Here is a 20,510-nt window from a genome sequence, read left to right on the forward strand (position 1 = left end):
GTAATCAATGTTGTTGGTCTGTAGAATTTGGCCCAATGGCAGCATATAAAGATTGAACAGAAGAGGTCCGAGAACTGAACCCTGGGGGATTCCACACGTCATAGCCACCCTGTCAGATTCACAGCTGCCAATAGTAACTCTGGTCTTCTAAATAAGACCTGAACCAATTAAGGACTGTTCTGGAAAGTCCTACCCAGTTTTCCTACCTGGGCAGCAGTACTCTATGATCTACAGTGTCAAAGGCTGCACTAAGATCCAGTAAAGCCAGAACTATAGTATTATTATAATATTATTATTGTGTTATTATTGTTATTATTATTATTTTTAAACAGTAAATAATGAGAACAAATATTTGCTGTGATACTTGAGAGAATCTTTCATGACGAGTGGGATAAACCACCTAAATCCAGCTGTGTGAAGAAGTAAAAGACGTTCTTATAAAGGGACTCTGATATTTACGTTGTTAATGTTTACATTATATTATATTACACATATTTGTTCCAATCCCAAACCTGGCATCTCATAAAGACCATGGATTTTAATCAGCTTAAAAATGGTACAGAAATTAAAACTACCATCATTATTATTATTATTATTATTAATATTGTTGTTGTTATTATTATTATTTAAAAAAGTAAATAATAAGAACAAATATTTGTTGTTAAACTTGAGAATTTCATGACAGAATTTCATGACAAGTGGGATAAACCGCCTAAATCCAGCTGTGCAAAGTAATAAAAGACGTAGCTTATAAAGGGGCTCTGATATTTACGTTGTTAATGTTTACATTTTAAATAAAGGGTCTGAATACTTTCTGGATCCACTGTAGGTCCCGAGGTAAGACATATTTGTTCCAATCCCAAACCTGGCATCTCATAAACACCAAGGATTTGAACTTGCTTAAAAATAGTACAGAAATAAAAACTACCATCATTATTATTATTATTAATATTGTTGTTATTATTATTATTTAAAAAAGTAAATAATGAGAAATATTTGTTGTGAAACTTGAGAGAATCCTTCATGACAAGTGGGATAAACCGCCTAAATCCAGCTGTGTGAAGTAATAAAAGTCGTAGCTTATAAAGGGGCTCTGATATTTACATTGTTAATGTTTACATTTTAAATAAAGGGTCTGAATACTTTCTGGATCCACTCAAGGTCCCGAGGGAAAATGTTTTTGTTTCAATCCCAAACCTGGCTTCTCATAAACACCAGGGATTTGAATCAGTCTAAAAATGGTGCACAAATTAAAACAACCATCATCATAATTGTTGTTTTTGTTGTTGTTTTGTTGTTATTATTATTATTTTTAAAAAGTAAATAATGAGAATAAATATTTGTTGTGATACTTGAGAGAATCCTTCATGACCAGTGGGATAAACCGCCTAAATCCAGCTGTGCAAAGAAGTAAAAGACGTAGCTTATAAAGTGGCTGTGACATTTACGTATGTTTACATTTTAAATAAAGGTTCTGAATACTTTCTGTATGCACTGTAGCTCCCGAGGGAAAACGTATTTGAACCCACTTAAAACTGGTACACAAATAAAAAGGCCGTGTTGTGATGATAATTGGCACATTTCTTTATTTTGAAAACATTGACATTGAAACTTTAAATTTTTATTTTTTTCCACATTTGATCTCCTTTTAGGTTGAAACTGGACATTCACTCACGTAAACAAAGGAAAAGGCAGATTATTATTATTATTCATATTATTATAATTATTCATATTTTTTTATTCTTTTGTTTGGATTTTCTCGTTCATATTTCAACATCAGAGCAGAAGTTTTTCCAATCGAAATCATCAGACCGCCATTAACAACACCGAGGACATCGAGAAAAAAGCCACAACGTTTTGGTTACTCGTGACCGCGAGGAGGTTCTTCCCTCTCAGGAGAGAAATTCCCATGCAAATGACTCAAATGGGTTCAAGCTATCCATGAAACGCCGGTGAAACGAGGCGTCCGCGAGAAAACACTGAAAGGGAATCACGTAATACTTCTCCCTAATAAAGAGCAGCGCACTAACTACCAGGCTAAATGGAAAAAGGCAGAAACGTGAACGTGGGGATTTTAGCTAGAAATGCAAACCGGATTCGGACGGGTTCGGGTCGGAGTACGAAACGTTCCCGCCCGTCCTTTGGTGACGTAGACGACCGTCGTAGCAGCCGCGTTCGCTCGGACGCTTGCTGCTAGCTCGAGCCTGGAAGTTGCGTATGGAAATCGCGACCCCCCCCCCTCCCCAAGATGTAAGAAAATCATTGCCACACGAAAGAAAATATAGAGGACCGAACGAATTAGGACCGACTGTCTGAACCATTAGAGGCCGAAAGAGCAGCCGTTTAATTATCTGATATGGTTTTACGACGTCTGGTCTTCTTAAGCGCTCTCTGCCTGGTCCCCGTCCTTGGCCGGCTCTGAGACGGCGCCCTCTGCAGGCTCGGAGTTTTCTGCACCATCTGTGTGTACGAAAAAAACAGGAACAGCAATAATAAATAACTCGAGTCAATAATCTTTATTTCCATGATAAGGTCCAATACTAAAGACCCACAAGAGAAAAAAAAAAAAAACATTTAATGATACTTATTATTGTTTTGTTGTTGTTATTGTTATTAATATTAGTAGTAGTAGTATTACTCATTTTTAAGTATAATTCCTATAATTTTATTATTATTGCTGTTGTTATTATTATTATTATTATATATTATTAATTATTATTAATTATTATTATTATTAATTATTATTAATATTATATATTCATTATTATTATTATTATTATTATTAATTATTATTATTAAATGTTATTATTAAATGTTATTATTATAGGCCTGACTAGGATGCCGTGACTCACCTTGTTTGTCTTGCGTTTGGTTCGCTTCGGCTTCGCTGGCGGCCGTCTCGCTGGCGGCGGCAGGCACGTCGGCTTGTTTGGGTTCTTCCTTCTTCTTCTCCTCCACCTTCTTCTCGACCTCTACATTCTCCGAGGACTTCTCAGCGGCGTTTTCGGCGCTCGCGGCTTCCTTCGGCTTCTCGGCTTCCTTGGCCTCTTCCTGTTTGGGTTCTGACGGGGTGGTGGCAGGAGCTTCGGTCTTGCTCTCCTCCGTCACCGGAGAGTTTACAGAACTCTTGGCTTTCTCCTTCTCCTTGGCGGCGTCTTCCTGCTTCTCTGCCGTCGGAGAGGCGGCCTTCTCCTCCGTTTTGTCCTCGCCGTTCTCCTCGGGTTTGGCCTCGGCCGCCGCCGGACCGTCCTCCTTGTCGTCGTCCTTCATTTTTTTCCGGATTATGTGTCCGCGGAAGCTCGCCTGGATCTTGGTGGCCGCCTTGTGGGCTTTGTCCTCCGGTTTGGCGGTGCCATCTTGCTTGATCTCCTGGTCGGCTTCTTCGGTCTTCTCAACCTGAGGAGCAGTAACAGAGTTAGAAGAGATTGAGGAACCTACAGTCCTAGCTTCAATCACAACCTGGATGTTTGACTTGAGATCAAATATTCGGATCTACGTTGGGTCGGACCCCTACCTACAGGCTCCGGAGTGGCACAACTGGACACTTGCCCTATAGTTGGCAATACCTGAGCCGTCAATGACCAGAAGTCTGGGATGGAATTCCTTGATCAGAGGGACACCAGTCGATCATGGACTTCTGTAAGCTTTTGTCTACAGTGTCTAAAGAGTCTTTAACTGGCTTTCAATGGTTGATGCCATCGTGCCACATGACAGCAGCGACCAGCACTGACAGGGAGGCACCTGAACACCAAGACCAGAGAATTCACTGCTCAAGCTCGAACCAGACAATCACAAACCACAACAGCCTCGGGATTTACATTATTTGTTCCAGCACAGTCCTGGTGTGTCTGTGGGAGGTAGGAGGCGACCTGAGTACCAGAAGGAAAGCCAGACAGACAAAAGGAGGACATGTGACTCTATGTGGCGCATTACACCTACGGTGCAACCATGCTACCGCAGCTACTGGTAGTACTGGTCCATATTTGGATATATTTCCATATATGGCAGTCCCACCCTGGGGCTCATGTTGGTGATCTTGAGCAGGTACCAGAAAAGGCGACTGGTCAGTGTCAAAACTATCTGGACATGCATTTAATTAAAGATTTGTAGCCACACCCATTGCTAACAGGTGTATAAAATCAGTTATAAAGAATTAAAGACAGCCTGACTCTGTCCTGGTTTGATGAGTACGGTGAGGTGGAACAGTGGTCTGCACAAAACCCTGAAAGTGTGCAGACCTCTGAGGCAGGAAAATCATCCAGCAGCTTCAGTGAAGCTTCCATGCTGTGCTTTAATAGCTACTCCGGAGACGTGAACTCCGCGGGGCGCCGTGCTCGCCCGACTGATTCCGGTCGTCAGCTGCGCTGTTAGCGTGCCAGAACACGACGCCGCGGCTTTATTATAATGAGAGAGGTGACTGCTAATGGTGTTCCGGCATTGTTTGGTGTTCCTCAGAGTAAACGCTTTTGGGAACACTTGTAGTAATAATGTACAGGTGGGGTCAAAACGGCTGGACCCAGTTCCACTGAAGTCCTTTGGGTATAGTGCTACCACCAGCACACTTTAAAATGTCTAGTAGGTACAGTGGTGTTGGGTTTCGTCCTCTAGACACTTAAATTTATGTTTACATTTACGACACTTAGTAGACGCTTTTTATCCACAACTTATCTCTTGACAATTGTGACAGTATACAGTCCAAGTGATTAAGAGTTAAGGGCCCAATAGTGGTGGGGCTTGAACCAGTGACCTTTCGATTACTACTCCAGAATCTTAACCTCTAGGCCTACAGTTAACCTGAACACAAAACTCTCCTCCACAGTGCTTTGACTTTATCCATGTGATCGTCAGTGATTGATTCTGAAGCAAGGGCTTCTATTTTGCTCTGCAACCTCTAAGCTTGTGGTGATGTGAAGCCTGCTCGGCTGTGAGCAGTGAGATTTGTTCACAGTCAAGTGCCAGCGACTGCCGTTTTCTCAGACCTGGTGTTAGCACGTCCTGGATTAAATCTGGACATCCAGGCAATTTTCTTCTTAAGAATGAGGTGATAAGGTTTAGGTGTTCTTCACAACCTTGGTGACGAGACCACTGTTCCATGACTTGTGTAGTTTGTAGTGGACATTTGTTAATACAGATGATCTTGTGGTAAAGTCTAATGGGTGCAGTAAACTAGCCCTATTTATTCAGACAGGCTGATCGATATATGTATTCTCGTTCTCATTAACATCTGGAGAACATCAAGGCTTCAGCATCAAAGAGTCCCTGGGCCACCCAGCCGTGCTCATCAGAATCAAACGCCGCCACATTTCATCACAGACCAAACGGAACTCAATCTGTGGACGGGTGTTAATGGATCAGATCCCTGACAGACGCTCCATCTTCAAAAGGACACCTTATTAACTCCGACCATTCAGGGCCCCGCCCTCTCGTTACACCATGCACGGCTGCTTTGCCAAGATCTCCGGGCCTCTGGTGAGTAACGGCGTCCTGAACCTCGTTTAGTTGCCACGGTCCATTAAGCCGCTAAACGAGGACACTCGCAGCACGGGAGCAAAGTCTCCAACAGCTCCAAGGAACCAGGTTTGAATTTCCTCCAATTCCAACCCTTCCTACCAGCTCTGACCAGATTCCTACCAGCTGTGACCAGATTCCTCTAATTCCAGTCCTTCCTATCAACTGTGACCAGATTCCTCTAATTCCAGTCCTTCCTATCAACTGTGACCAGATTCCTACCAGCTGTGACCAGATTCCTCTAATTCCAGCCCTTCCTACCAGCTCTGACCAGATTCCTACCAGCTGTTACCACCCAGTGGTCCTAGAACAAGACATCAAACCAGCTCATGACCAGGGGTTCACATACTTTTGACCGTCAGCTCTCTGTTTCTGAGTGCTGAGGATATCTGGACAGTTCCTCGGTTCCCGGCGTTCACACCGTTCCTTCTGTTCTCTCACGGCTGCCAGGAACCGCCGAGAGGCCAAATGGCGGCAGAGGAAGCATCAACAACCGCTACAGAAATCCATGTTTACAATCCAGCACAGAGGAAGGATTTATAGCTTCGGTACCCGCCGCGCTCCTGGCATTACTCCCATCGAAATGAAACGATGGCTGTAAGGTTTGTGACTCCGGTCAGACAGGGATCGTTTAGCGCTGGAGTGACGCCCACCAGATAAAGAGCGGTTTATGGTCTGGAGGCGCGAGTCCATCATAAACAGCTGGATCAAAAGGAGAAAAGTTCAAGGCTGGCACCTCGTCCAACCGCCTGAAGAGGGCATTACAAAGTATCACGATTTTAACAGTTGTTAACAATGAATATAAAACCGGCTAACCGCGTCCTTCAGTCTAAAAGAAAACCTGTCAGCTGCCTGACATGCATCAGCTCTCAACCAGATCTGACCAGATTCCTACCAGCTGTGACTAGATTCCTATCAACTGAGACCAGATCCTGACCAACTGTGACCAGATTCCTCTAATGTCAGCCCTCCCCACCAGCTGTGACCAGATCCCTACCCATATCCCTATCCATTCTTTTACCATCTGTGGTCAGTTTTTTATTATTTGTGACCAGATTTCTCTAATTCCAGCCTCTACTTCCAGCTGTGACCAGATTCCTACCAGCTGTGACCAGATTTCTCCAATTCTAACCCTTCTTACCATCTGTGACCAGATTCCTACCAGCTGTGACCAGATCTTGACTAGCTGTGACCAGATTCCTCCAATTTCAACCCTTCCTTCAATATGTGACCAGATTCCTACCGGTTATATTCAAATGTCTCCTAGCTGTGACCAGATTATTACCAGCTGTGACCAGATTCATTTAATCTGTTACCAGATTCTTACCAGCTATGACCAGATCCCTATGAGCTGTGACCAGATTCCTTCCAGCTGTGAAAACAACAGCTCTGCTCTGCTTTGAATTAGAAGCTGCTGAAACTTGGCCACACTGTCCACAGTCAAGTGAGCTTTAATGTAAAGCTCATTAAACCTTCAGTCACAGAAATCTCAAAAACCTACCAAGACTACAGTAAAATTCACTACATAGCCAAAATGCATCCTCCTACTTACTTCCAACTGTGCAGCAGCAGTTTAGAGAGCAGTTTAGGGAAGGGCCCGTGCCCTTCTATAGAGTACGTAGTTTGATGAGTTCAGTGTGAAGGAAGTCCAGTGTTCTGCACAGAACTCTATCCTCATACATGTTAAACACCTTTGGGATGAATTGGAATGCCGTATGCGGTAAAACACCATAGTAACGCCATAGTAGTCTAATAAGGAAAATTGAGAAAATAATTGGACGTAACCGAAAGCGGTTTGATGGAAAAATAACGGCGACATGAACAAATATTAAATCTGTGGTTAAAATGTTGGGTCAGTCGGGCACACCGATCAGAAACACAAATGAAATTACAGGAGGATAATCAGCTGAAGTAATGAGGTGAATCTGAACTGAATTCAATTATATTAGAGCTAAAACTGCTGAATATTCAATCAACACGACCTGGGATTAGTTTCATCTCGATTAGGGACTAGGTGGCGCTGTGGGGCAGCTGTGGTGCAGCGTTTCTTACATTTGTTTACTTTTATTTGATGTCAGACAGGATGAACCTGAGATATTTCATTTTTCATCTGCTTGACTTCATTTTATTTATTAATAAACGTCCATTCCTGCATTTCAGACCTGCAACACATTCCAAAAAAAGTTGGGACAGGGCTAAAAAATTTAGGGCTAGTAATGAGATTAAAAAACTAAATAATGATGTGATTTTAATATCTGGAGTCTCCAGTTTATCCACAAATGTGAGAAAACCACGTTACTCACAGACAGATCTAAAGGGATTTGCATGTTCTCCCTCTACAGTGCAGAATATCATTAAAGGATTGAAGGAATCTGGAGGAATTTGGGTGTGTAAAGGGTGACGGGGAGTCTGAGCTGAACCCCGGTGATCTCTGATCCCTCAGACGCCACCGCATCGAGAACCCTCGTTCATCACCAGCTGATAGAACCACACGCTGCACACGTTACAGTAAAAGTTGGGACAGTAAAGCATTTAATGTTTTGCACATAGCACGCAGAGTGATGAGGTGTTTCCGTTATTTTGTCCCGTTCTTACTGAAACACGTCTCAAGGTGTGAAACATTTCAGCGTTCAAGATTCTCCTCACGTCCTCTATCAGGGACAGATCAGGACTGCAGGCAGGACCTCCAGCACCCGTACTCTCATCTTTCACAGCCGTGCCTCTGTAATGAACGGCGGTTCTTGATGTGACTGTTCAGCTCAGAAAGTCACACCGAAATTCATCCAGATTCCTTCAATCCTTTCTGCATCGTAGAGGGAGAACATGCAAATCCCTTTAGATCTGTCTGTGAGGAACGTGGTTTTTAAACATTTGTGGACAGACTGGAGATCCTCTGATCATCTTTGCTCCTCAGAGACTCCAAATCATGATCCCAATCACCTGTCAGTTTTTTTTACCTCATTATTTGTCCTAAATCGCCCCCGTCCCAACTTTTTTTGGAAAGTGTTGCATGTCTAAAATGCAGGAATGGGCGTTTATTAATAAAAGAAATGAAACATAAAGGAAATAAGTAAATAAATAACACACAGCCTCTTCCATACCGTCCCAACTTTTTGTGATTTTGTGTTGTCGTTTAAAGGCCTGACCTGGCCTGACCTAGTCAGTATGTCTGTAGTTGTACTGTATATTTTCGTTTGTGATGCTCCTGTAGGACTAAATCCTTCCCCACGGCTCGTTAGATTCTTAATGCAAAGCTAAACGTTGATTAATCAGTCATGAATGATTAATAGGTGGATGAGAGATGCTGATCCATCACTGACCAGAATAAAGTTCTACATTATTAAACCCGTCTGATCATTTATTTCTGAGGTGACGGAAATGTTGGAGAAAAGACTAAATTATAATCATTATTTAATATAAATCTGTGGATATGAGGGGCTTTATTTGGTGGTTGAATCATCGGGTCTTGAACCCGCTCCAGATTCTCGTGTTGCTCCCTCGTTTATTGGATTTTTTGACCACTAATGACCTCCAGAAGCCACATTTAGTGACGGTATGAGGAGATAAACGGGCCGGGCGATTAAGGATGCTGTTTTTATTTATGTTGATGGACGTGCTGCTGCTCTATAAAGGTTTTTTTAATCCAATAGCAGATCGATGCGCCGGTGCGTTCTCAAATCGATCCCGGTCGGGTTTGATCGTCCCCGGAGCTTCTCATCCTGACCTCTTCAAATTTAGAGCTGATGCTCCTCTGTGTTTACATCATACCCCCGGTCACACCGGCATTAATAACTAATCAATAACCACGTACAAACCAGTAAATGTTCTTACGATGAAATCCAATAAAAAATCCAATCAAATTTATGCTTTTGTTGGATAATCTAATGCAATTTATGTGGATTATATTTGTATTACTTGTGGTAATACTGAGTAATATTATTAGTAGGATTATCTGTGGTGTTTGTAGGATTAGTAGTGTTATTTATAGAAATGTTTGTGGTATTATTTGTTAGTATGTTGTTATTTTTAGGATTATTTGTGGTGTTTGGAAGATTATGTGTTTTATTTTTTGTATGATTAGTACAGGGTATTATTTGTGGGATTAGTCATGGTATTATTATAAGGATTGTTTGCTATGTTTGGAGGCTTATTGATGGTATTTGTAGGATTATCAGTGATATAATTATAGGATTATTTGTGGTATTTTTGTAGGATTAGTACAGGGTATTATTAGGCATTATCAGTATTAGCAGTTTTGGAGTGAGGTGATGTAGCGGTGTGGCAGAATGACTTATATTGGTGGTATTGTTTGGAGGATTATTTATGATATTATTTTAAGGATTATTTGCTATGTTTGAAGGATTATTAGTGGTATCTGTAGGATTACTTTTGTTATTTTCTGTAAGATTATTCATGGTATTTTCTGTAGGATCAGTACAGGGTATGAGCAGTATTATCAGTATTGATGTAGTCAGCGTGGCAGAATGAGTTATATTGGTGGTATTTTCTGTAGGATCAGTACAGGGTATGAGCAGTATTATCAGTATTGATGTAGTCAGCGTGGCAGAATGAGTTATATTGGTGGTATTTTCTGTAGGATCAGTACAGGGTATGGGCAGTATTATCAGTATTGATGTAGTCTGCGTGGCAGAATGAGTTATATTGGTGGTATTTTCTGTAGGATCAGTACAGGGTATGGGCAGTATTATCAGTATTGATGTAGTCTGCGTGGCAGAATGAGTTATATTGGTGGTATTTTCTGTAGGATCAGTACAGGGTATGGGCAGTATTATCAGTATTGATGTAGTCAGCGTGGCAGAATGAGTTATATTGGTGGTATTTTCTGTAGGATCAGTACAGGGTATGGGCAGTATTATCAGTATTGATGTAGTCTACGTGGCAGAATGAGTTATATTGGTGGTATTTTCTGTAGGATCAGTACAGGGTATGAGCAGTATTATCAGTATTGATGTAGTCTGCGTGGCAGAATGAGTTATATTGGTGGTATTTTCTGTAGGATCAGTACAGGGTATGAGCAGTATTATCAGTATTGATGTAGTCTACGTGGCAGAATGAGTTATATTGGTGGTATTTTCTGTAGGATCAGTACAGGGTATGGGCAGTATTATCAGTATTGATGTAGTCTGCGTGGCAGAATGAGTTATATTGGTGGTATTTTCTGTAGGATCAGTACAGGGTATGGGCAGTATTATCAGTATTGATGTAGTCTGCGTGGCAGAATGAGTTATATTGGTGGTATTTTCTGTAGGATCAGTACAGGGTATGGGCAGTATTATCAGTATTGATGTAGTCTACGTGGCAGAATGAGTTATATTGGTGGTATTTTCTGTAGGATCAGTACAGGGTATGAGCAGTATTATCAGTATTGATGTAGTCTGCGTGGCAGAATGAGTTATATTGGTGGTATTTTCTGTAGGATCAGTACAGGGTATGAGCAGTATTATCAGTATTGATGTAGTCTACGTGGCAGAATGAGTTATATTGGTGGTATTTTCTGTAGGATCAGTACAGGGTATGAGCAGTATTATCAGTATTGATGTAGTCTGCGTGGCAGAATGAGTTATATTGGTGGTATTTTCTGTAGGATCAGTACAGGGTATGGGCAGTATTATCAGTATTGATGTAGTCTGCGTGGCAGAATGAGTTATATTGGTGGTATTTTCTGTAGGATCAGTACAGGGTATGGGCAGTATTATCAGTATTGATGTAGTCAGCGTGGCAGAATGAGTTATATTGGTGGTATTTTCTGTAGGATCAGTACAGGGTATGAGCAGTATTATCAGTATTGATGTAGTCTGCGTGGCAGAATGAGTTATATTGGTGGTATTTTCTGTAGGATCAGTACAGGGTATGGGCAGTATTATCAGTATTGATGTAGTCAGCGTGGCAGAATGAGTTATATTGGTGGTATTTTCTGTAGGATCAGTACAGGGTATGGGCAGTATTATCAGTATTGATGTAGTCTGCGTGGCAGAATGAGTTATATTGGTGGTATTTTCTGTAGGATCAGTACAGGGTATGGGCAGTATTATCAGTATTGATGTAGTCTGCGTGGCAGAATGAGTTATATTGGTGGTATTTTCTGTAGGATCAGTACAGGGTATGAGCAGTATTATCAGTATTGATGTAGTCAGCGTGGCAGAATGAGTTATATTGGTGGTATTTTCTGTAGGATCAGTACAGGGTATGGGCAGTATTATCAGTATTGATGTAGTCTGCGTGGCAGAATGAGTTATATTGGTGGTATTTTCTGTAGGATCAGTACAGGGTATGGGCAGTATTATCAGTATTGATGTAGTCTGCGTGGCAGAATGAGTTATATTGGTGGTATTTTCTGTAGGATCAGTACAGGGTATGAGCAGTATTATCAGTATTGATGTAGTCTGCGTGGCAGAATGAGTTATATTGGTGGTATTTTCTGTAGGATCAGTACAGGGTATGGGCAGTATTATCAGTATTGATGTAGTCTGCGTGGCAGAATGAGTTATATTGGTGGTATTTTCTGTAGGATCAGTACAGGGTATGGGCAGTATTATCAGTATTGATGTAGTCTGCGTGGCAGAATGAGTTATATTGGTGGTATTTTCTGTAGGATCAGTACAGGGTATGGGCAGTATTATCAGTATTGATGTAGTCTGCGTGGCAGAATGAGTTATATTGGTGGTATTTTCTGTAGGATCAGTACAGGGTATGGGCAGTAGTGGGGTGAGGTAGCCAGTGTGGCAGAATGATTCATTTCTCCAGAGTGGTTTTCATCATGATGAACCCCTGTGAGATCACAGAAGAACCGTGACATCATTCACACCGGCGGGACCCCGAATCTTATTAGAGCCCTTTGTTCTGCGCTCCATCACTGTATAAACGTCTCAGAACAAAGGGAGATGGGCTGGACGCCCAGCGTGAGAGGTTCCTGCGGACTGGTCTGAGTTCAGCCGGGTGGGATCATCACGTCCATTTGATTGTAATGGAGGGGCTGTAAGCCGACACTAATGTGATTTAGGCGTGAGTAACGCGCCGCGCCCCTGATATCCCTGCATGATATCATCTCCATTAGCCGCGTTTTGACCAGAAGTGGCCGTAATAGTAAAAAGTGCACGTGGTAATAGGGTTACGCCGAGCGATCCCTCTCAGTCGTTTAAAGGAAACGCTGATTCTTCTCTCATACAGATAGATGAACTTTTAATTTATTTAAAGTATTGATCTGTAAACACGCCGTCCATTCAAATACATTAAAACAAGGATGTATTCAGAATATGTTTGGAATCTTTACAACAGATTATAAAATAGATTTGTTTGAAGAAAAGAAAAGCAGGGGCTCTTGTATTCACCTGTGCTGATTTAAAGCTCACTGGACTGTGAACAGTATCAGCCCTGTTCAAATGTTCTCTGTTTGTAGGATTTTTTGTGGTATTACTCATATGATGTATTATTTATGTTTTTTTGTAGGATTATTTATAGAATATTTGTAGGATTATTTATGGAATATTTGTGGGATTATTTATGGAATATTTGTAGTATTATTTATGGTATTTTTGTAGGATTATTTTGGAATATTTGTAGGATTTTTGTGGAATATTTGTAGGATTATTTTAGGTAATTTATAGGATTATTTATGAAATATTTGTGGTATTTTTGTAGGATTATTTATGACATATTTGTAGGATTGTTATGGAATATTTGTAGGATTATTTATGGTATTTTTGTAGGATTATTTTGGAATATTTGTAGGATTTTTATGGAATATTTGTAGGATTATTTAAAGAATATTTGTAGAATAATTTTAGGTAATTCATAGGATTATTTGTAGGATAACTTATGGTATTTTTATAGGATTATATACAGTATTTTTTAGGATTATTTATGGAATATTTAAAGGATTATTTATGGTATTTTTATAGGATTATATACAGTATTTTTTAGGATTATTTATGGAATATTTAAAGGATTATTTATGGTATTTTTATAGGATTATGTACAGTACTTTAGGATTATTTATGGAATATTTTGTAGGATTATTTTTAATATTATTTGTGATGGCAACAACTGTTCCATGTTATTTTAAACATTCAAACTATTAACTATTTACATGAACACACAAAAGTCAAAATCCAATCAGGACGTCGAGCTCCAGCAGGGTCATAATCTGCTGTATGTATAATTCTGACCCAGCAGGAGGTGAGGAAATGACACATCGTTCATTCCTCACCTTAAGCATGTTCTCCACTAACGATACTTCATTACTCGTATTCTAAATACTCAGCTGGCACTAGTACCAGGCTCTGTTCATTTTCATTTCCTGCTATCCTAATCTCTATGATTCATGAAGTCGATGCCCTTTCTTCCACCCTGCGTCTCATTTTGGATTTATTATGCTCCTGTCTGGCACGTTTATGATCCCTCAGTGGGAATCAGGTCAACAAATTCACCGCCTGGTACCCGAACCAACCCTCCACACCCCCAGCACACACACACACACACACACACACACCCACACACACACACACACACACCCACACACACACTGTACCAACATGCTGTGTGGAAATCACATCCAAATCGATGCTCAATTTTCCCTAATCGCCCGACTGGCATCACATCAATCATCCTCAGATCTTCAGATGAGGCATCGGCGGCCGCTTCAGTCTGACACCAGCGCGTCCAATCAGAATGATTGACGTCAGACGCGCCGCGTGAGGCGACTTCATCAGCGGGCGGTAATAACTCACTCGCATCTGAACTACGCCCCTGATTCGCCCGTATCGCCTCCCGCTGGCACCGGACCGACATAAAACACGACTTAGGTTATATTTATGAAAAAATTTCCCATTCATTATTACGCTCACTGTGGGGGGGCGCTCGGCTGCTGCAATTACGCCCTCTGCTGGACAGAAACGGGGAGAACGGAGATCTGAGCGTGACTCTCCATGCGCAATACAGATCTCCAAATGAACCCGCCTGGTGCAGGTGAAAAGAAGCGGTCAGTGCTGCACACGTGTCTGAAAGAGCGTGTGTTCGTCACAACCCTCCTCTGTCAGGAGGGGAGGTCTTCAGCAGTAGAGGTAAAAAACCATCAGGGAATTGGATAGGACTAAATTATAAAACCTTAGACTAAATAAATATCCAACCATCAAGTCAGTAGAAATATTAGTGGTTAGACTAATCTGCATGGGCACAAATTCCCACAGACATACTCTAAAATCTAATGATTGTAGCTCAGTTTTAATGCCCATGATTCATTCATCAGTCTGGTTGGTGCCACCCAGGTCCCGATTACCCAGCGCTCTAATACACCAGAGGGGTCGTTTATTATACACTGTGTGTTTCCAAGAAGCTTGTTTCCTTTTATAGAGGTTTCACTGTCATGTGCTTCATACCATGCCTCACATACACCAAGAGAAAGGTACAGTGCTGAATGCTTGACCCCTGCAATAATGGAGCTGCTTCAAATCAATCCAAACTTGATATAAAACGTATGAACTTCACACTCAATTTTGTTCCACCACCATTAAAGAAACGGTATTTTATATTTCCAGTAACGGTCCAGAGACTGCAGGCCTCTGCCACACTGGACTCAAGGTGCCAGTCTGTCTCAGGGCATCACGCTCATACAGTCACTCGTTTGCTCAAGGCTCCACCAATCCACCTACTGCATGTGTTCGGAGGGTGAAAAGGAACCAGCTGCTGGACCAGTCGAAGATATAAGATGCAAGGTCGTTCAAAAGAGCGTTTTGCACCATTAAGCCACCAGCTGAAGGTTTGGGTCCACAGATTTATGCAGTTTATGCCAAATTCTGACCCCTAACCTCTAACAGACAGCATTTGTGACCCTGTGCCCACCGTAGCCTCACATTTCTCTTCCTTGCGGTCACCTCGAGGTTTAACATGTGTTATATGATGGGTTTATTCGAGTCGCCTTTCTGTCAGCCCGACCAACTCGTGCACGAGGTGTTCCAGTTTGCAGAACTGCCACTTACTGGATGTTTTTTCTCTTCTGTGTAAATGCTAAAGTGTTGTATGTAAATTTTGTGATCAGCAGCCTGATGCCAAGATCAATGCCACCATCTAAAGTGCCATTTTTTCTCCAGTCTGATGTTTGATGTGAAGTGAACTGAAGCTCCTGACCGTCGCCTGTTGGAGTTTATTAACCGCTCTGCTGCCTCGTTAACAGGTGATTAACTAATTACACTAATTAATATAAAGTATGTATACTGGTATGCACCCATTCCTGCAGATTTGGGAATATATTGATGGTGACGCTTCATCAGACCAGACGACGTTTGTGAGCCTGTGCCCACCGTTGCCTCAAATTCCCGCTCCTTGTGGTCACCTCGAGGTTTAACGTGCTTTATACAGCACTTTTCTGCTCGCAGCAGTTGTGAGCAGGCGTGTATTCAAATCGCCTATCTGTCAGCCCGACCAACCCGTCAACTGCCGCTCACTGGATGTTCACTAAGTGTTGTATGTAAATTTTGTGATCGGCAGCCTGATACCAAGAGCAATGCCACCGTAGTGCCATTTTTTTCTCCAGTGTGATGTTTGATGTGAGGTGAACTGAAGCTCCTGACCGACGCCTGTGGGATATTATTCACTACACCGCTGCCTCGTTAACGGTTGATTAACTAATTACACTGATGAGTATAAAGTATATTGGGAATATATTGATGGTGACGCTTCATCAGACCAGACGACGTTTGTGAGCCTGTGCCCACCGTTGCCTTAAATTTCTGTTCCTTGCGGTCAACTCAAGGTTTAACACGCTCTTATGATGCCTTTCTGTCAGCTTGACCAACTCGTCAACTGCTGCTTACTGGATGTTTTTTCTCGTCTGTGTAAAAAGTGTTGTATGTCATTTTTGGGATCAGAAGCCTTATGCCAAGAGCAATGCCCCTGTAAAAAGTGCCATTTTCTCTCTAGTATGATGTTTGATGTGGGATTTTATTCACCACTCTGCTGCCTCGTTAACGGCTGATTAATTCATTACACTGATGAGTATAAAGTATGTATACTGGCATGCACCCATTCCTGCAGATTTGGGAATATATTGATGGTGACCCTTCATCAGACCAGATGACGTTTGTGAGCCTGTGCCCACCGTTGCCTCAAATTTCTCAAAACCTTGAGGTTTAACGTGCTTTATACAACACCTTTCTGCTCAGCGTTTATTCGAGTCGCCTTTCTGTCAGCCCGACCAACTCGTCAACTGCTGCTCACTGGATGTTTTTTCTTATCTGTGTAAATGCTAAAGAGTTGTATGTCATTTTTGGGATCAGAAGCCTTATGCCAAGAGCAATGCCACTGTAAAAAGTGCCATTTTCTCTCTCTAGTATGATATTTGATGTGGGATTTTATTCGCCGCTCTGCTGCCTCGTTAACGGCTGATTAATTCATTACACTGATGAGTATAAAGTATGTATACTGGCATGCACCCAGTTCTGCAGATTTGAAACTATATGATAAAGGTATGTAGAATGACAAAAGCTTTGCAGACCTTGAACCCAAGCACCCATTGTTCCATCACACGAACATAATCAGAACAGAATAACAGAACGATATACGCTGTGCTGATCAGAATCGACTCGATAATATCGCGCATCGTGGAAATGAGACGCGAGTGTGCGCGTTTGATGGCGCACAGCGGTGTGAACCACACCCCGGTCCTGGGGTTTAAATGCCCCCCTCCCCTCCCCCTCCCCCCCCACGTTTAAGAAACCATTAGGGATTTCAAACCAGCGACCGGAGGAGAAAAGAAGACAAGATCCCAATTACCGGCCGACTTTTGGACATTTTCAGGCTCCTGTCTGATTTTTTTCACACGCTCATGAATATTCAGATCAAATCCGGGTTATTAAAATGCAGGAGCGGGTGTCATGGCATGTGCAGGCGTACGGTCCGGAGCACCTGCCCGTGCCACCACTAATGCAAATAATGCAACTAATGCGCTTTTATGATCGGTCGCAGAATTCCCGAATTCCTGCAGCTTTAAGACACCGACATGCACCTCAGATGTGCGCTTTTTTCCCCCTGCATGCTCGGTCCACACTGCCACCCAAACTGAGCTTTAAATGCACACGAGGGTGGATCGCGGTGGGTTTTAATTTGCGTAAACGTGCAGGTTTTGCGTTAATTCGGAAACGCTTTTCTTTTCCTCTTTCGTGTAGTCGGTGAGATGTGAGGCTGTGCCACGCCCTTTCTCTATCCTTTCCTTTCTCAATCCGACACGTCGTGCGCGCACACGCCTTTAATTCAGGTCCGAACCCTCCGAGGAATAAAAAGGGGTCCAGTCTTAGAAGTAAAGTGCACCATTATATTGCGCCTTAGATCGGGTGCCAAGAAGGAACGGGGTGGGGGGAGCAGTTTGGGATGCACCTCGTGACCTCGCCGATCCACTTTTGGGAGCATCTTCACTCGCTTTAACGTTTTAGCTCCTGTTTTAAGGCATGTATATGATTACACACTTGAAGTGCGTTGCACATGTTTTAATACGCGCTGAACAAAAGGGCGCAGTGAAAAACGCAACACGCGTGAATGACGCGCCCGCAAATCGGTGCAAATAGGTTCAAATAGGTGCAAATGTGCACGTTTGATCAAAGACATGCGGGTGCCAGATTCGATTCGCGCGGACCCGCCCTTGCTGGGTGGCTGGACAATAAAGAAGGAAGAAGCATGGTCAGGAACAGGTGCGCACATGCCCCCCCCACCCCCAGATCTCAGGTTCCAGTGCAATTCTATAGCAAGGCGTAAATTAAAACAGTGCATAATGCTTAAAAATGTGCAATTCTGAAGACATGACATTAAGACATGTCTGAATCTGGGTGGTTTTAAATCCCATGCCAGCGCATCACGAGTTGGGTGCACCCCACCCTTTTTTCCCCCTCCATCTTATCACATCCCCAACTTCTTCTGCACCCCGGTGTCTTAATTGCGCGCAATCTGTGTCTTAATTGCAATCCAGTCCAAATTAAAAGTGCACCTTTAGAACCTGGTGCACCGATGCAAATGTGTGCAGGTGCACAAAAAAATGCATCAATTTGGAGCATTTGAATCAAATCTGAGCATCATGCATGGGTGTGAGGTCTCCAGCATGCTCCCGGACCCCCTAATTAGATTAATAAGGCGTGTCAGTGGCAGGTTCGAGCCTGGAACTAAAGGAGTCAAAATGATTAAGACTACAAGCATCTTCTGCTGGAATGATCATGTAAAAAATACAAATCACACACAGTCACATTTATAAAAATATACAGAATATTTTAGGTAGCTTAAATGAACAGCAAATCATGAAATAAAGAGCATTCTCAAAATAAATTCATAAATATGATAAAGTCATTCGTCTTTACCGGCTTTGTTCTTCTTATACAGCACAGCATGTTTGTGGTATCCTTCCTTCTTCCCTTTCTTGCACTTGCACACTCCCTTGCTTGCTTTCGCGCTTGCTCTCGCACTCTCTCGCTCTCGCGCTCTCTCGCTCTCGCACTCTCTCGCGCTCGCACTCTCGGGCTGTATCAACAGCTGAGGCGTCTGATGCTTTTAGTCATTACACTCAGGCCTACATGAACACACACTCTCCGGCGGGTCTGTCGCTCTGAGGCAACAATGAACGCCGGGGCTCTCTCTAAAGCCCTCCTCTCTCACCCAGCCTCTCTCTCTTTCTCTCTCTCTCTCTTTTCTTTTTCACACCCTCCATCCTTCAATCCCCCTCTAATGAACCCACCCTTTGTGCAGGCACCAGCCCCACCCTTTTCCTGGAGCTCCTGTGAATGACTGAACATCTACAATTTACCCGACACGTCCCCGCACACCTTTATACTCCTCTACACACGTGTGCACACTATTCTGGCTTTTTTATTCATATTCTTTATAATTTTTCCACAAAAGTCAGACCAGGGCGGTGGTCCTGCCCTGCACTCCCCCGGCAGGTCCCCGGCCCGGTCCCTCGAGGGTCGTTCAGCGTTAAGGATCAGCAGACCACGAATACCAGGATGCGCCATGTGTTTGCCGTCAATATTAACGCGATACAAAAGCCTGGCTGGTATTTTTCCGAGCGCTGTTCTCATGGTAACGGGCCCAGGCGATGGCCGCTTGACAAACCCCGGGGTGCGGAATCATTTTTGGCATCTAGCACACTTTAGCACACAAACACTCGAGGTGATGACCAGGATCCTTCTAACCTCCCGTCACCTGCCGGATCTGCAAAGAAAGTCAGTAATTAACCTGGCGTGGACGCCGTTATTGGACTCGAACGTCATACTGAGCATACATGAACATACGAGAGCATTATTCAAGCATGCACGACGTGTCTAAAAGTATATGGACGCCTATTTTAATCATACTTTGAGTGTTCGAACCACGCCCGTTCTTAGCAAGTGTATAAAACAATTGATACTCCTCCAACTTCTATCCTGACCTCAATCTTCTCGTGCACCGCTGGGATGAATTAGAATGCTGATGGCCATCCAGGTATTCTCTCCCAACAGTGCCTGACATAAATTCTCACAGATACACTCCAAAACCTTTGCACAAAGGCTTTCCAGAATAGTGAAGCCTGTTCTGGCACAAATGGGAGCAGGTAGCGTTGAGACAGGCGGCACGGTGGCGCAGTGGGTGGCTCTGTCGCCTCACAGGACTCTCAGAGACCCTGACCAGGATAAAGTGGGAGTAAAACACACAGTGAATGAATGAATGAATGAATGAATAAATGAATGAATGGAGAATGTATTGATTAAGCTGAACATCACATACAGTCCTGAGAGAACAGCGAACGATTCTTCAGCTGTTAGTTAATAAATGGCAAAAAAGGCGGGTAAACAACGTTACTATGGTGATGCCAACACCCACCCCCTCGCCCGCCTTTTAGCCGCATGCATCAGAGGTTTATTGGTTCCAGACCAGCAAGATTACGGGGCCAGAGTGGCACCCATTCGCCTGGCCGAGATTCTGTGATCCTGTGGTGGAAAAGTGCTGAACAGTTCCGGGTTTTGGCACCA

The 20,510-nt window shown here is 42.8% G+C and overlaps 1 protein-coding gene across 1 annotated transcript; it reads right to left on the minus strand.

Moving 5' to 3' along the window:
* Nucleotides 1-1,560: 1,560 nt before the first annotated feature.
* gap43 (growth associated protein 43) lies at nucleotides 1,561-19,153 on the minus strand. Its single transcript, XM_063016835.1, has 3 exons — nucleotides 18,864-19,153; nucleotides 2,853-3,396; nucleotides 1,561-2,460 (listed from the first exon to the last, which is right to left on the minus strand). Exons 1-3 carry the CDS (start codon nucleotides 18,891-18,893, stop codon nucleotides 2,381-2,383), a joined length of 654 nt encoding a protein of 217 aa, XP_062872905.1. The 5' UTR covers nucleotides 18,894-19,153; the 3' UTR covers nucleotides 1,561-2,380.
* Nucleotides 19,154-20,510: the final 1,357 nt, after the last annotated feature.

Source organism: Trichomycterus rosablanca, chromosome 20 (genome assembly GCF_030014385.1).
Source record: "Trichomycterus rosablanca isolate fTriRos1 chromosome 20, fTriRos1.hap1, whole genome shotgun sequence".
NCBI lineage: Eukaryota > Metazoa > Chordata > Actinopteri > Siluriformes > Trichomycteridae > Trichomycterus > Trichomycterus rosablanca.